This window comes from Amaranthus tricolor, chromosome 7 (genome assembly GCF_026212465.1).
Source record: "Amaranthus tricolor cultivar Red isolate AtriRed21 chromosome 7, ASM2621246v1, whole genome shotgun sequence".
Taxonomy (NCBI): Eukaryota; Viridiplantae; Streptophyta; class Magnoliopsida; order Caryophyllales; family Amaranthaceae; genus Amaranthus; species Amaranthus tricolor.
The window spans coordinates 12,560,523-12,578,022 of NC_080053.1; the positions used below are offsets into that span (position 1 = coordinate 12,560,523).

Consider the following 17,500-nt stretch of genomic DNA (forward strand, 5'->3'; position numbering starts at 1 on the left):
CTGAGAAGGGACTTGAGAAAACGGCGCTCCTGTTGAAGGAACTACTGGAGCCATGAAACCAAGGCCTGCTGAAGTATGCACGGTTGAAGGAATAGCTGATTGTGATGCAGTTCCTTGAGGTATGCCTGATGAAGCAGGAAAAGCTCCAAGTGAAGCAGCACGGGGAAGAGGTGCAGAAGGAGGTAAAATTCCAGCAAGTATATCATCATCCTGCATTGATTGTGGTTCTTGACGATAAAATTGGGGATTTGGTGTTTGGTCAGGGACAGTAGCTGGATTGTAAGTTAAGCCAGGAAATGCATCTGTAAATTCCAGATTTGGAGACTCCACCGTCTGAACAGGCAGTAAATGCTCTGAAGGGTTTACAACAGGATGAAAGGAAGATGAGGAGGCAAAATTTTGGGGTTGAGTTGGTGCCTCATCTGATGGGATGGCCTTGAAAGGTGAATCGCCAAATGGATCTTCAAAAGACTGTCATCAAGAAACTTAATATGACGGATTGATCGAATCAAGTAAACAAAATGAAAGATGAAACTACAAGATGATAATGACTACAAATTAGAAAATTATATTGACAGAGTTCATGAAAAATTTTCGAATCTGATTCATTATACACCACAATTTCACAAGAAAGACAAAAAATTCAAGTTCACCGGTCAAGTCAATCTATCAGATATTATCATACACCACAAATGGAACTTGAAGAAACAGTGAAACAGAAACATCTTTTTTATACAAGGGCAAGGGTGCATACATCTGACCCCCCCTTAACCCACCCTCAATCAGTTAAGAGGCATTGGGGTAATGTAATGTAATTATGTAAATCAAACTTGTAAAAAGAATTAGAAGTTATTTCCTAAGGTAGGTTAGTGAAAAGTTTACTCAGTTGTATAACACACTGAAAGGCAATTAGAGGTTCAGTTGTGCTGGAGATTTTCTTATCCAGATTGAAGAGTAGTTTTATGCATCATAAAAGAGAACAAAGAGAAAGGGCTTAGAGAATGTACAGCTGCCTCTTCATGTAATGAACAGTGATCACATAAACAGCTGTCAGAATGCAAAAATGTTTTTTCCTAAGCTGCACTGCTATTCTTTTTCCATGAATGAAGACAAATAATGCAGGCATGCACTTGGAACCATTTCCCTTTAAAGCAGTGCAAAAATTCAATATTCATTTGAAAGCCACCTAATTCAGCTTCCCTTCCATGAAGCTAAATTTCAAAAATGTCACACTTTAATGACTTTTGGAAAAGATTGAATAGCTCAAGATAAAATATATATTGAACAGGACAAATCTATCGTACGCCTACCTGGTTTATATTGTTAATTTCTGATGCTGCAGTAAATGAGGGATTAGAAGCAGTCTTCCCAGAATCAGGCTGGACATCTGAAGGGCCAGATGCTGGCATGATTGCTAAAGGACTTGGAAAAAATGCATCTGAAAGAGAACCAAGCAAGTCCAATTCTCCAGTGCTTGATGTAGTTGGTGCAACTGTTTGCAGAAGTGACAAATATTATTTAACTCTTCATAATAACTGTGTATATAAATATGGTTATCAACTAGTGTAGATTTTTTCTGATCTCAAAGGGGATTTTTATGTCAAACAGGACTCCAGTCTCCAACTAACATTGCAAAATACTGATACAAACAGCAACTGCGTTGTAGAATTCATTTATACCAAAAGTTTCGACAGGCTGAGAGGTAAAACGGCTCTAAAGCACAGCTTGATTTCCCTTAATTACTGGGAGTTATCACTTACAACATGAACACTAAGGCAGCGCCATGATCACTGACACATACGTCAAAATTTACCAAGGCATCCTCTAACATAAGTATCAACTATGTAAACTATTAGATACCTGTAAAAGAACCACGAGGGTCAAATTCATCAAATGTGTCAGCTCCTACATTTGGATGTGACGGAGCAGCATGCTCCGCAGATACTTGACTTTCATCAATTCCATTGGGAGATGTTGACTGAGGAGTAGTGTAAGCAACAGGAGATGATGACTGCGGAGCAGCACTTACAGTTGGAGAACTTGATTGAAGAGCTGATGCAGTAGGTCCTTCTCCATCCCTAAAAAAGAACATAAATTAGCAATCTTACATACAATTACAGTACAGAAACAAAAGCTTGGGGTTATATTACCTGTCACTATAAGCAGGGCTTTTAGAAACACCCACAGCCTCTTCGTAACTAGGAGGAGCAACAAGATTTTGCTCAGAGAACTTGCGTTCAATTGGCCTGCAAATCAATTCAATGCATCCACACCACAAAGGGAAACAAGGAAAGCCAATAAGACCAAACTAGAGAGCGACAGCATACACTTCTTTTAAGTATTAGATGACCAAGAGCAACATACAAGTTTTAACATCACAATCAAACTGAAAAGGCAGCTAATATTATACCTTCCATCATTTTGGTCTTCTCCTCTAACACTACTTCCTCTGCAGAAAGGAAGAAGAAACAAGTATTTTAGCAATTTCATCAAAATGCTTCAATAGATAGCTCATAAAGTTACAGAATTAATCTACCTGGCTGACTGACGATCATCATCATCATAAGCACGATCTCCATTTCTGTCAGAACTCCTACTCCTTGATCCATTCTGGTAGTCATCAACACTTTGAGTTCTTCCTCTGGAGTCATCATCTCCATACCTATCTCTCCCATAATGCTCCTCAGAGTCTCTGCCATAACGATCTCCTTCTCTGTTGTATGAGTCACCATACGGCCCATACCTTTCATCATCTCTATTGCCCCATTCTCGCTCTCTTCCATAACCATTCCTTTCATCATAGTTTCCTTCATAACGATCATCACCATATCCTCCAGAACCTGAGTTAGAACCAGGTCGATACATTCCACCAACTGCAGATGTGCTGCGGAACCTGTTAAGATGATTCAGATTAGTTTTACAAGTAAACATACCAAATAACACACAAAAAAACGTTCGAAATAGATTCAACTGTTGGCACAAAATTTATATTAGGCAACTATGAACCATAATATGTACTGGTAGAGCTATCTGAACAAACTTGCAAGTCCTTGGTCCTCAAAAATAATCTCGGACATCGACAAAATGACAACACGTGATATCTAGACTTGCATATATTGGAAGTTGGAACAAATAGATTCTCTGTTGTGTTAAAGTAAACAATGTAAACAGCAACTACAGTCACCATCTTCATATTAAGTTTGTATGCTAATATATGGCTAACTAGCACTCAAAAACATGGAATAAAAATGAGGCCTCTCCATACAGCCGCTTATAACGGATTTTGAGCTTCTCGGTCTGCAAAACCCCGTTATATAACTTGAGATTTAAAATTTTGGAGCCACTGAAAGCTATTATTAAACATATTAGCCATTAAATCTTTTTTTAATATGTATTAGTTTTTAAAAGACCTAAAAGAGATTTCTTTTTCTGTGCTCTCAAAAAGAGATTTCTTTGATTAACAAGGAGAATACTTGATGTAATAAGCAAGCATTCAACTGAGATTAAAATTTGGGACTTTAGAAGCTTCCTAAATGAGGCAGCGAAAACAATTATTCGAGTAGAGAATAATAGATGTAATGCTTCCATGTATTCACCATGGTTTACAATTATAGCTTTTATACATGTTTATTCAGAATGATTCTAAGATAATAACTCAAAGGAAAGAGTTGAAAAGGTTCGTGACTCTTGATGAAAACAATTTAAAACAGAAAAATATGTTAAAAATAAGCTCATAAGTGAGAATGAACCAACTGCTAGCACAGTTGCTAAGACTTGCACCTCTATACTATTTGTGATTTATCATTGACAGCAAAGCACCCTATTGACTGTAAACAAGCATAAACAACCAATCGCTAGTGATACATATTAAAAAGTGAACATAATATGCGACATAAATATGCGACATAAAACAATGTCCCATTTACTGCATCATCATAGTTAGGAGGGAAATGAGGATAAAGAAAATCTCAATAGCAAACTGAAAGTGTTCAGTACAGAGTCATCAAGCTCCTCACCACAATTTTACTTCATTATTCCAAAGAGTCAATCAAAAACAAGAACATAGATGTGAGAAATCATGTATATGAAAATGTTGCTAATGACATGCAGAATGTCATCTGAAAACTAGTCTGAGAGATATTAATATAGAAACTTCATATTCAACCTGTAACCTCGAGAACAAGCTAAGTTTAACTCAAAAAAATTTCCATCTTCGACTATCATTTTAAGTTTAGCCAATTTCTATAGAACCGCTATCTGCAAATGTGGTAATGATTAATGGCACATGGAATTAAGAATAAGAAAAGAAACATGAATATGAGCAATCGAATTCAATTCACTAAAATGTGGGTAATTAAATTGAATACATGTTTTTAATGCAGGATTTAGTAGGTAAAATTTTACTATAAAAGAAAATATAGCAGCTAATTTGAAATGGCCTGATGATATGTAACCACTAATTTGGGACGAGGACATATTAGAGAAAATGTTTAGGTGACATTTCACTGAAAAATAATGCAACAAAACTCTAACTCGACCCACCAACTAATTCTGCAACCACTTTTCGCCATGTTCTGCTCACTCTCCAACCACTTTTCAAATATCATCAAGAAATGAGAACACATCATTTAGAATACTTCCATAAGGTGATTAAGAGCCCAAATGAATTTATGTTTCTAGTGAACAGTTGCACTGATATGTATATATGACGTTTCATAATTCTATATCTGAAAGACTACTGATATATTCCTGTTATAGTGAATATCCATCATGTAAGTTGAAATTTTATCATTCTCTCTCTCTCCAAAATCACCATGATGAGTGGTTCACAAAGGCAGCCAAGTCCTAGAGCTATTCACCGCGTTTAACCTGAATCATTTTTGCCTCCATGACATTGTTACTACATGGGTATATGAAGCTACTAATCCTTACATGAAACATAGCTAAATACCTTCAACAACTAAGAATGCCCAATGTCTCTGAGTTTTGATTATGTCCAAATTTTGACATATTAGGGAAAAAACTGTGCAAAAGAAAAGGAAATCAAATAATATACTATCCGTGAATGAAGGCAAGCTCAATAACATAAAGCATTTTAAAAACATCAAGTAGAGCATCAACCACATACCAATGACTTGTGAACATTACCCCAGGAGCATAATTAGCCATGAATCAACATATAAATATAGAAAGTACTACATCAAAGAATTAGAAAACATCGTAAAAAGACACTCACTTGTCCCTATTAGAAGCAGCCTTTTGTCGAACTTCTTGTATCCGTTCCTTGTCATTTACTAAAAGTACAAGGCTCTGAGATTTCCTTCTCACATTATTTCCTTGATCCCTCCCACTAGAATCGATATATTGGAAATCAGACAATGTCTGTAGAAACAAGTTTAGAGCAGCATAAGACAGTAAAGAGAGGCCATTTAGTAATAAAAATGCATAAAGTCGAGTGATAACAAGTGATTATAACTGATCGAAAAAAAGAATCAAAGGTTAGATTTTTACTGATATTTGGTAAGCATGTTCCTTTATTTCATCTATAACACGTTCAGACCCGTGTGCCACCAAGTACTCCAAGACTGTCAAAGCCTGAAAGCATCAAATCATTGATAAATGACTCAATCAATTAAAATAATAGGAAATAATCTTGAAGCAGAATCAGATAGAGTATAATGTTAATTGATCATTATGTCAGCATTTCAAGCAAGAACCACCAGAATCCAAAAACAAGCAAATATCAGCACATGACCAAACCTCTTATGTCATCTACTAAGATCATAGTTAGCAATCATCTTAAATTTGGTATTTTTGATTAAAAAAAGTAATAGAAGAAAAAGAACAGATGAAAAATCTATTAATTAATAGGGGAGAGAAAGAGAATGCAAAAAGAAGCTAAAGGCCTATTTTTAAAGAACACAAGGTGTTTTCGCGAACCGGTAAAGAAAATAGGTGCTCGAGAGACTAAAAAAGACAAGGAAGAAAAAAGTCCACCTTGTAAACATGTCGCCAATTCTTGCCAGTGTCACTCAACCTCTTCCACAATACTGACATGATCATTTGGTATTCATGACTGCAAAATAGAAAAATTTTAAATTTCTCAATCTAAAAGCTTCAAAAACCTAGAATACAGAAAATTCTGTTTGCAATTTAAAGGGACTTACTAATTTCTTGTAGCGTTTGCAATGTCTGCAAGAAGTGCTCCGTGAGGACCCCAAGGCTCATTGCTAGTAGAATCAAGAACCTATATAGGTCATGAAGTCAACAAGTGATTTAACATGGATTAGATAGCACATTAGAAAGCCAAATAAAAATAAAGCTCACAAAAGTTGAGAATAAACTACCAAAGCTTGACAAAAACTAGTCAAAGTTTACCTTCTGTTCTATTGAAGGAACTTTAAGAACTTTTTTGTTGACCTCCCTCTTTCTGCCATTGCAAACAAAAGTATGACTAGTTAGCATTTACGACATGATAGTATAATCAAATTTTGACAAAAGGGTCGACAATTTGGCAACGGAAATCAAGCAAAAACACTTAAAATCAATGTTTCCAACATCAAATACTGTTCAAGTAAGAGGCTAATTTCAGAAGCCTCGGAAAGAGTTTTCCATGAATGAGAGTTCCATATAACTTACAAGTCCCGAATAGTTTGGTCAAATGCCTTCTTCATTGGCAAGCTCCAACTCGTTTCCCTTCAAATGGCACTGCAAAAAAAAAAAATCTAATACTGCATGAGCTGAAGAATACTGATCAAGCAAATAACTACTAAGAATCAACACATTAATTCCAAATTATACAAGCCTTCAAAAACAAATGGAGAAGGCATAAAGAAAAAATGCACAGATATACTTGAATTAAAAATGAGCATACCATAAATTGAAAATTGATCAGAGAAAACAGATGAGATGATGATAAACCCCAAGTTATATCCATATAAAACATTTTTTGTTTTGAAGAGTAAACCATAACCAAAGCCACAATACATTCATTAAGATAATATACAAGATAACCAAAAAAAGGAGAAAAGTGGGAAAGCATAATGGACATTTCCCATATTAGATTCATAACAAAGGAAAGGATGAAAAGGACTTGATCTAGGAGTTTTTTGGGGCAACTCATAGAACTGTATCCAAGTCTGAGCTAAAGTCATGCTCTCAAGCTCCAATTTATCAAGTCGATCATTATGATAAAATAAAATACAGTAAACGACTGTGAAAATTTAACCGAAAAAAAATACTGTCTTAATTTATAAGTTTAGTCACAGTTAACAACTTTATAGAGATCTTCATAAGTTCATGTAGATAAGTAGATTTTTGGTCTATGCTGCAAAAGACTAAATTAATAAAAAGAAAAATAATGTTAAAAGTTAAAATACATTTTAGAATACGTGACAGTCAGTGACATTTCTTTTTATGACAAAGGATTACTTAGAACCTAAGGATTCAGAGATACGAGCCTATAGAACAGATCCTCTTCAAGTAAGGTCCTATGACAAAGAATTACTAATAAACCATCAGAAATCTTTCTTTAATTAGGGATCCTAGATGCAGCAGTTGTGGTCATGTAATGAAATCTCCCCCGCTATGTTTCGTAACGCCCTAATATAACATGTTTGAGATTTTCCACGACGTTAAAACTCAAAGTATGTATTTTCATGGTCAAAAAACAGTATCAACTGTAATGTAACGTGTAACACCCATTATTTCAACTTTACAATTATATGTCTTTTTGTTAAAATTTCATTAATATTCATTAACTTTAATCATTTAGATCACTTAAATTACAGTTACTCATCATTTAGTAGTTAAACAAAATAATTAACTAATAAGTCAATTAATTATCCACTCTAACTACTTCATATAGTCCAATTATAATACTTATGGGCATATTATTGCATAATAATAGTAGTCCAGCTACAAAAATGCGAATATAAGTTCAAAACTCTCCTACATAATGTTTTTTTTCAAAAATTCAAACTGAATTGGCCTGAGATTCGCACTATTACTCCATTAGTTTTCGTAAAGCATGCGCGTCCGCAGTTTTTTTTCCATGGTTGTGATTTGGCTAAATAACTTAAAAGGTTCAGGTTAGGTTAAGAACCGAAAGAGAATTTATGGGTGATATTTGCCTACATTACACCACCGTGGTAAGACCCTTCCCCAAACCTCGCTTTCCGGGGACACTTTGTGTGCAAAGGGGCTGCCCTTGAATTTAAGTAGACAAGCTGAAGTTACAGGATAGCCCATAAAAAAGAATGTCTTAGTCCTTACTGCTTGTTACTTACCCATGGATATGACAAATCAATGACAATTCTATAGCATATTGTGATCGTTTTCGTTACTAATCTCTTCTAATTTATCACCACAAGGCAAAAAGGCACTTATGAAAGCTCGGTGAATGTTACAATTTACACAATTGTCCACCAAAAACCTTGGATCTTGAACTTAGCCACCATCTAACCCGTAATTATACAATTAACAATTAGAAATTATCCACACCCAAAGTAAAATGTAAATCTGGCACATGATAAGAAAAAGGCCAAATTCAAAAATGAACAGTAAATTGAACAACAGCAGGAAGAAGAATCAAACGGAAATTCAAAATGAAGAAACAAAAATCAAAATAAAAAAGCGTGTAAACAATCATACCGAAGCAGCAGATCAAGAAGGAGCTGAATCCCAGAAGTGCACGAACAGAGATCAAGTAAAAACGAAAATTGAAAGGAAAATGGATCTAAGAAGAAACAAAGAAAGAAGAGAGGAATAGAAAAGTATAGATTGGAGAAAAAGGAGAAGAATCTAAAAGAAAAGAATAGCAGAGGAAGATCAGATCTAGAAAGAGGGATTGTCTGAAGATGAATTGATGAGGAGAAGAGAGGAAAGGAAGAAGAAACAGAGGAAAGCGTGAGGCTGATTTGTTGATTTTCTGGCGTCTGGCCCTTTCTTTCCCTTCCGAGTTCCGACGTTTCTCCGAGTTGGTATGAGAGAGAAATTGACGGACCAAGACAGCTCACCACCTTTCACGCATTGATTTATACTCCATGACTTTATTCTTCTAATTATATCTTTTTTATTGCCTACCAAAATAGAACTTCTAGAACTTTATTATTTTTTACTCCCTCGTAGACATTGTAGGGATTCTTAATTCTTTTTTTTTTTTTTTTGAGTTAGGCATTTTAGGATTCAAAATTTTTTTTTATATTTGAATTTTAAAGTGTAATTTTAGGAATAGCAAAAGTATATTTATACGTTATTAATAAGGTTTGTGAGGTAATTGACTGTATAGGGCCCTTTCTTTCTCCGTATATGAAAAAGTTAATTATAAAAAGAATTAATGTTAAGTTTATTAATAAAATAATTATATTTACTATAAATAAGGCGTAAAATAAAAATTTTACACTGGGCCTTTAAATTTTTCAAAATGGCTCTGCTCTTAAGTTGTTAATCAAGTGGAATTTTAATAAAATTAGTTTTTTATAATTTTTAATTATAAATAACTAGAGATATTTAATATTAAATTAGTGAATGAATAGAGTGTAAAAATCAAAATTGGACAATTGGCATGAATTGGAGGGAGTGTTTTTTACTCTCTATATTCCTAAGAAATAATACATTTGTATATTGTACAAAGATTAAAAAACTATAAAATTATTTCAATTATGTAGATAATATTCAAGGAGAATTGAAATAAGTTGATAAGATTAAAAAACAATGAAATTATTTGAAATATCTAGGTTCATGACCTTAGGTTTGAGTCCAACCCAACAGTTAAACACCGACTCGCCTTGAGTCACTTTACCACAAGAGCCTAATCGATCAGCTTTTGCCTTCTGAACTCACCTTTACTTGATGCATCTCCCTACACCTTAGACTCTAGTTTGAGTCACCAAAACACCAACAATACCAGTTTATTACATCGTCTAGGACTCCAACAAGGTTAGGATTAAGGCTATGTACTAGTCAAAACACTCATCAATGTAAGTGGTTTTGTGTAAATAATCGTTGACATTGTGAAGGCCTTTAAAACAAGTCACAATAGAATAGCTCATAACGTGATCAGCTTTTTACTGATTTGAAATGCTTGCAGTAGTGAACCATGTGTGCATAGTTCAAGGTTAGGGACATTCCATGACCATGAGCAAGTGCAGAGCCAAGACAAAGACCAAGCATTGAATTTAATAACAACATCCAATTCTCAAGACAACAGAGAACCGCAGCAATTGGAGCAAATGAACCAGGAAAACACTCAGGAACCGCAGCAAATAGGGGAAAGAACCGCAGCAAATAAGGAGAAACATCTGTCTGCCAGCCTACCTTGCATCATCATCTAAGCCCTAACCAGATGAGCCAGGACCTGAGCAGCCAAGGAAATAACACCTCTATACATGGACCAAGCTACCAAGGCCCAAGGACCATGTTGATAGTGCACACAGCCCACTGAGGACCTAGCACAAGGAGGCCCAGTCAGCTGATCAGCATACTTGTACATAGCCTTAGTTTCTGTTTCTATTTTTAAGCATGTGATGAGTAGCACGTGATGTATTTAGCAAGTAGCCGTTATGAACATTAGAAACCTATATATAGGTTACTCCTCATTGTACAAGAGGCAGATTTTCAGATTTCATTCTTAATATTCAGATTTCATTTTTCCAAAATATTCTAGTATTAAATTTCTCTCTTTTGTTTCCTTGTATGTGCGTTTGTTTTGATTCATCAGCCATTGAAAGAAAGTGTGAAAAATACTTTCTGTTTTTCTAGTTTGTGGAACAATCTAGGGTGTAGCACTTCCTAATCCGTGAGTGAAACTCAGAGGGAAAAGTGGGAAGACATCCTAATTGGTGAGTAAAGCCAACAAGGGAAGACTGAGGGCTGGCCTGAAAACCAAGAATTGATTTCTTAGGTTAATTAGTGATCAAATTGTGTGATTGTGAATCATTCAACATTACTACAATTGAGAAGGCTGATTGTGTGCAAGACTAGAAGTGTGAAGGACCCTATCTTGGAGCAAGTGGCCTTTTCCTCTTCATTTACCATTTTCAAACTTTTTACAATTCCCCTCATTTTCTCCACAAAAAACCCACCACCAATAACACCATAATTTCATATTCCCCTTGATTCTTTAGACATGTTGGATATAATTATAATAAGTACACCCTAATTCTTAATCTTCCTATATTTTATTTCTTCTAATTTGTATATAATTTCATGATTTAATACTTTTAAACCGACACTTTGCTGATCACATTGTGATTTAGTTGTTGGGTTATCTAGCTATACTTGTTTTGATTGTTGTTTGTGTATTTATTGTTATATTGAGTTGGACCTATTGTCAATGTCAGTATATACGAGGAACACGAGGTGCACACATTTCATAAGCTATGGGGATTTCATCCTAAAACCATATGGCAATGAGAGGAAGGGATCCAATAACTTATAAAGTGTGAGCAACATCTTTAATTCATCAATTAATTCCAATTTATTGAATATTGAGCATTATGGCCATCTCTTGATCGTGGTTGTACTATTTTGGCTGATAATTTAGTAGTAGTAGTTGTAGTTGCGGAGAGGCAAAAAGAGCAAATTCTCCAATGAGAGAAAAAAAGTTCCAACACCGTTCCAAAGTCTCTTCAAACTAACATCCCTTAGTATATTGTTTAAACGAAAATTTTCGTTTTCTAAATATCATGTAAAACTGGATTACCTTAAGTCATAGGTTAAGTTTTTTCGTAATTTTGAACATAAAGGATAGCTAGCATAAAATCAAAAGTAGTTATAACATGAATACAATTTTGATTCTAAACCATCTTACTTGGAATCAGATACTGATGTCAGATACTGGTATGTGTCCAAGTAAGATACGTCTAAATATTTAATTTTACGCCTAAAATGAAATGTCTAAGTGCCATACCAATGTCCGAGCATCAAGGATCAGACACGATAGATAAAGCAAAATAAAGAGTCCGAGTAACATAGGTTCTAACTGCCAAAAATAAAGATGAAGTATCATTTTCATTCTATAACAAAACTACATATTAGAAATCCTAATACTTTACAGAGATCATTTAAACATGTAACATTCACAATCTTAGAAGAATACTTTCTTTCAACATATGTGTACATCCTTAACTGGATCGGAGTGCCCAAAATCCATCAAATGAAAAGTTAATTTTGAATCGTTTGTATTGTATTCAACAAATGATAAAACTTCACAAAACGTTCAATTTATGCTAGAAAAGATTGACGCCCAACCTTGAGTGGTGCTCCGAAATTCTGATAAGCCTTGATTTCTCCTCCTAAGCCAGCAGTCACAATGACCAATCCCCACGCATTCGCTTGCATAGTGTCACTTCCATGGCTTCCACTCCCATCAAACCATGACCAACCAGGGGCCCACGAAGGCGATAAAGAACTTTGACCCGAACAAATTGATGGTGAGTCTCCGTATCTAATTGACGCCCCAGTAGATGAACAAAAGGAATGATCTCTTCCTGACTCTGTCCTACTTATTTGTGATGGGTCTGCTTCTGGACTATTCGGAGATTTTTCACCATCTGCAGGGTTCTCACTGTTGTTATTGTGTTCATCATTGTTGTTGTTTATGTTCTCGTTGTTATTGTTATGGGAAGTTTTCTCAGCGGTTGCATTATGGTTTTTCTTGTTTGGTAATGGAGGGAGTTGTCGTTTGTTCTTGTTATTAGCTTCTTCTTTTTTGGGGGAATTCGTGGCTGAAGGAGTTGGTTTTTTCGAGTTCTTCTTGGGGTGTAGGTTTATAGTCGGAGGCTCAAACTTTATGCTACCGGGCCAAGGGATAGCCACGGACACATCCTTACACTGAAAACACTCGTAGGAGCTCGTGTCAATGATTGTCTTTGTTTTACCATTTCTGGGTTCTTCTCGCTTCCATATATACACATTTGAATCTTCACTCCCACATATCACATACTTTTCATCTGGACTGAAGGAAGCAGCTATTTGACTGCTTGTGTTTCGAAATCCTATGATATTATTACTCATTAGTTGTTTAGACTTTAATTTGTTTGAGTCGAAATCATACTTGAACTGATAGTAATATTTTTCCACATAACATGTCATAATCAGTTGTAAATATTTTAGAACGGAGGTAATATTATTCGGTACGTGAAAATTACCTCTAAATTTTTGAACAACGTCAGTGCCATCGTATAATCGTATCCTTGAATCAGCTGAGGTTATAAGAACTTCATTTGGATTGTCCGAGGTAAACTGGTCAAAAACGAAAGGAAAATATTGAGATTTTTAAGAATCATGCCCAAAAGATGGAGTAGGAATGTAGGATGAATGAAGTTATAAAAGAGACAAAGGAAAAGCATACCTCAAATCCAGTGATTTTCTTAGGAGTTGATTTCTTCTTGCTCTGGATATCAAATTGGATTGTTTCACTTAATTTCCCGTCTATATCAACACAAACGGTTTGGAATTAACCATTAATAATGTTTATCATTTACATTCACGGCCCCTTTGGTAGTAGGTATTAAATGGAAAAGATACTAATGAAAAATTAGTGTAATTTTAGTAGAAAATTTTTTTAACAAGGTAAATGGTCATACTTGTTCTTCTCCAATCATCTCATTTTCTTCAAGCAATTCATTCAATACATGACTATTACATAAAATTTACATTACAAATTATTTCTATTACCATTAATTAGTACCAACAATCAAATAGACCGTGAGTGCCATAAAAGAATAGAAAAAGAACGAAATTTATTGATGCATCATAGAATACTAGAAAAGCATAGCGAATCATACCAGTTACGTTGTACATGCGACAATTCCCTTTGTGAGAACCTACTGCAGCACCCTGCACTTGCATAAAAACATCACTCTTAGCGGTAGAGGCGGAATAAAAATTAACAAATTTTTTAAAGGTCCTGTGCAATTTTAAAAAGGAAAATTTACCCAGAATAATCCAACCTATTCACGATTTTCCTATAATAATCCCAACTATCGATTAACCATGAATAATCCCAACTATTGACTCACTTAACCTGTGCTGTTGTTGCTCTTGTTTTTACCGGTGCAACAGGTAATTTTCTGGCATTTAGTCAATAGTTGGGATTATTGTAGGAAAATCGTAAATAGGTTGGATTATTCTGGGTAAATTTTCCATTTTTTAAAATATTTATCTTTTTTTTTTATATTCAAAATGACTTGCTACAATAGGTAGCAGGTCACCCGGGTGTACACAAGGCAAATACCCTCCTAAGTTCGGATTATTTATGGTTAATCGATAGTTGGGATTATTGTAAGAAAATCGTGAATAGGTTGGATTATTCTAGGTAAATTTTCCTTTTAAAAATTATATTTTTCTAACAACATTGTATCTTTAAACATTTAAAATGAACTCCCCTCCTATTCAGCTTATGTGTCACATTTTCTTTTATGGTCAAGTCACCTTAATTGTCACATTTCTATTTTTAGTATGGGTTTTTGACTTTTATGCCCTTAGTAGCTTTATCCTATTTTCAATTATACCCTCCATTACTTATACTAATTTTCCTCTCTTACATTAAAAACCCATAATACTACTCTCTTTCCTACCCTTAGAGTCCCACTTTTGACTCTCCTTAAAATCCGTAAAAAGTCAAATGGGACTCTTAAGGTGAATAAGAGGGAGTACTATTTAATTTAATGTTAAGGTCTCTAATTTTTTTAGGCCCTGTGCAGTCGAACTTGTTGAACATGCTCAAAACCTCCGTTGTTTAGCAGCATATTTAGGATGTGTAATGATGTATAAAAACACAGCAATTTCAAGTCTATTAACCTGGCCATCAGGAGTATAGCAAGCAGCAGTGACCATTTCATGAAGTTCTGTCCAATCAACAACTCGTCGACCTGGTACGCTCCAGATGCGAACCTTAGCATCAAGCGATCCGCTGATGAAATATTCGTCGTTCACCGGATTGAATTGTATACAAGTAACTGCACACAAAATATAACAGTAAACTCTCACATTACAAGAATTTGTTGTACTTCAACCTAAAATTACCCAGTTTCATATGATCACTCAATGCATTGTTTACCATAGTCATTATGCGCAAACAACTTCAAACAAGTCTTTGTGTCCAAATCCCACAATCTGACCGTTTTATCCATTGAAGATGATAGCAGATACAACTAGTACAAAACAATCAAACAAACAAATATCAGACCTTCAAAATATATGGGCCGCTTTATATACATAATCACGAGGTCAGTTAACCCACTTAAATTATTTGAGATTTTACAAATTTTATATGAAATTGACTACTTTACTCCTGACCCCACTTGAAATAGTTGAGTTTGCAAATTTTATATGAAATTGACTACTTACTAAAAGTTTGCAATAACTATTTGACCCACTATAAAAAATTACAAAAAGTAACTGACAGTATTAAATAGTATGAATGATGACGTAAAGTTTATATAATTTGATGCGAAATCTCTTGACAAGTTAATTGTCATGCTTGTTGTATTTCAATTATTTTATATTCTCCACAAAGTTCAATCATTTCATTTAGAGAGGTGGTATTAGATGGTAATGAAAAATATAAATAAAAAGTTTTTATGATCAACTTTTTATTATCATGAGAATGACATGAAACAGTACATTAACCAATAACCAAACAGACCATGAAATTCCAATTAAATTAGGACAAATACACAAGAATAGAAGGAGAAACTGTTATACCTGAGTTCTAGACCAAGAAAGATCAAGCACATCATCAAGATGGCCTTCAAAGGAACAAATAGGTTCATTGGAGAGAGTGAAAACAGTCTCAGGCAAATGAACATATTCAGGCATACTACTCCCTCTCCGACTACCCGATCGACCCTTCTTCTTCTTCTCCAATGTCGACATATCAGGGGCAAGAGGGGGCTTGTCCCGGTCAGGGGACGGGCAGGACATAGGATGTACTGGTGTAGAATTAGCAGCTTCTTCAGGTGGTTTCAAAGATGCAATCTCACATTCTTGTACTTCCCATATATGAATCACTTTATCTTCTCCTGCACTTGCTAAATACCTTCCATCAAAATTGAATTTAATCGTCCAAATTGATCCTTGGTGTGCTTGAATCTCCTGGCAAAATCTAAGCGCAGTCAGTTCTTTATATGCTTTTCCCTGTGTTCTTACCCTAACCCATTCGTTATTAGTCGGAATTGCACTAACTTTCCCTCCTTTTTGTGGGTCTGAAACAGTGGGCACAGGAGTCGGTGTTGGAATCGACACCGGAATTGCGTTCGGAGGAGCCGAGTGCTGCTCCTTTTCCGGCGTCGAGCCACCTAAACCTGTGACTGAATTTGCTACTTTGTTGATATTCTTAAGCAAAGAAACTCCCCTTCTCTTACTATTCCTAAAACTCTTGGACAAATAAGCATTGACACTACCCTTTCGTTCAAGAGACCCAGAATTGCTATCAACGCTGCTATGCCGCCGGCCATTTTCTCTCCTCATGAGTTCCTTCACAACTGGGGAATACCCAACTGATTTCTCAAACTCCTCCATTGTTAATTGCTTCCCTGTTTGAAGATCACTCAATCGATTCCACATCCCATCTTCTGCAAATTCTTTTACCACAAACTCTTTTCCTGTATCTAAATTCTTTATCAGAAAAAATGCCCCAATTGTTTCTCCTCCTTTAACAACCATATTGCTTTTTTGCTTATTTGATCTGGGTTTTTTCCCATTTTTATTAGTAGGTTTTTTGTGTACTTTGCTAATACCCTCCTTCTCATGATCATTCGTTTGTTTGTTGGTTGACGGAGAAGAGGTGGTGGTATTGCTGCTATTGATGTTCGTATCCATGGAAATGTAGTTAAAATTGCAGAGACGTGTAAATGGCGTCAATGTAGATGATGTTCTGGTTAATCTCTGTTTCGAGACATTCCCAATTAAATGCTCTTTCCTCCGTTTCGTCTCAATCGAAAACGGGTCAATGTCACCATCAGATCTTGATCTAACCAAAAACGCACACTCATCTGGGGAGAATGATCCCATTAAATAATCCAAATCCTGATCATCATTATCATCAACATTCTTCTCTGTAGATAATCCAGCAGTTTCCTCTTGAGGTTTTCTGTGTTCTTCTCCTTTAGAACTCGGTGGTAATGGAGGGTGTCCTCCTGTTCCCGTTCCCGTTCCTGATCCTGCCGCCGTAACAAACTTCTTCGACATAGCCATTGTACGTAGCCTAACAAGCTCCTTACTGCTATTTAACCCCATACCATGCAACAACCGTCGTCGACGCTCTTGTATCGACGTCGGTGCCGACATCCAAATATCATAATTCTCTGTTGACGGCGGTGCAAGAGGCGGAGTAGGACCCACCAAATTCAATGGCAATGACCCTCCTTCTGATGACGACGATGATACAACGGAAGCAAACGACATACGTGGGTCCTCAAACTCGTCGTCATCGTCAGAGCCATCATCAGAATGTCCGATTAACATATCCATGGGTACGACGGCGGATATACGA

General features: G+C 35.5%; 2 protein-coding genes across 3 annotated transcripts in view; both read right to left on the minus strand.

The window, feature by feature from the left end:
• Positions 1 to 9,055, minus strand: part of LOC130818768 (clathrin interactor EPSIN 2) — a 10,369-nt gene extending 1,314 nt beyond the window's left edge. Inside the window, exons 1-13 of one of the 2 annotated variants that reach the window (XM_057684967.1) lie at positions 8,653 to 9,055; positions 6,640 to 6,708; positions 6,379 to 6,430; positions 6,168 to 6,247; positions 5,998 to 6,076; positions 5,512 to 5,595; positions 5,237 to 5,382; positions 2,537 to 2,893; positions 2,411 to 2,449; positions 2,151 to 2,246; positions 1,861 to 2,078; positions 1,311 to 1,492; positions 1 to 471 (exon numbers count right to left, since the gene is read on the minus strand). The exon at positions 1 to 471 is cut by the window's left edge and continues 292 nt beyond it. In XM_057684967.1, the coding sequence (XP_057540950.1) occupies positions 1 to 471; positions 1,311 to 1,492; positions 1,861 to 2,078; positions 2,151 to 2,246; positions 2,411 to 2,449; positions 2,537 to 2,893; positions 5,237 to 5,382; positions 5,512 to 5,595; positions 5,998 to 6,076; positions 6,168 to 6,247; positions 6,379 to 6,430; positions 6,640 to 6,674 (1,839 nt within the window). In that variant the 5' untranslated portion in view covers positions 6,675 to 6,708; positions 8,653 to 9,055. Of the gene's footprint in view, positions 472 to 1,310; positions 1,493 to 1,860; positions 2,079 to 2,150; positions 2,247 to 2,410; positions 2,450 to 2,536; positions 2,894 to 5,236; positions 5,383 to 5,511; positions 5,596 to 5,997; positions 6,077 to 6,167; positions 6,248 to 6,378; positions 6,431 to 6,639; positions 6,726 to 8,652 lie in introns of both variants that reach the window. The other variant, XM_057684968.1, reaches the window with a different exon arrangement.
• A 2,939-nt stretch (positions 9,056 to 11,994) lies between these two features.
• Positions 11,995 to 17,500, minus strand: part of LOC130818769 (uncharacterized) — a 5,807-nt gene continuing 301 nt past the window's right edge. The window contains exons 1-7 of the mRNA XM_057684969.1: positions 15,712 to 17,500; positions 15,065 to 15,158; positions 14,806 to 14,963; positions 13,791 to 13,842; positions 13,355 to 13,434; positions 13,152 to 13,245; positions 11,995 to 12,998 (exon numbers count right to left, since the gene is read on the minus strand). The exon at positions 15,712 to 17,500 is cut by the window's right edge and continues 301 nt beyond it. Of these exons, the coding sequence (XP_057540952.1) occupies positions 12,226 to 12,998; positions 13,152 to 13,245; positions 13,355 to 13,434; positions 13,791 to 13,842; positions 14,806 to 14,963; positions 15,065 to 15,158; positions 15,712 to 17,500 (3,040 nt within the window). The 3' untranslated portion in view covers positions 11,995 to 12,225. The remainder of the gene's footprint in view (positions 12,999 to 13,151; positions 13,246 to 13,354; positions 13,435 to 13,790; positions 13,843 to 14,805; positions 14,964 to 15,064; positions 15,159 to 15,711) is intronic.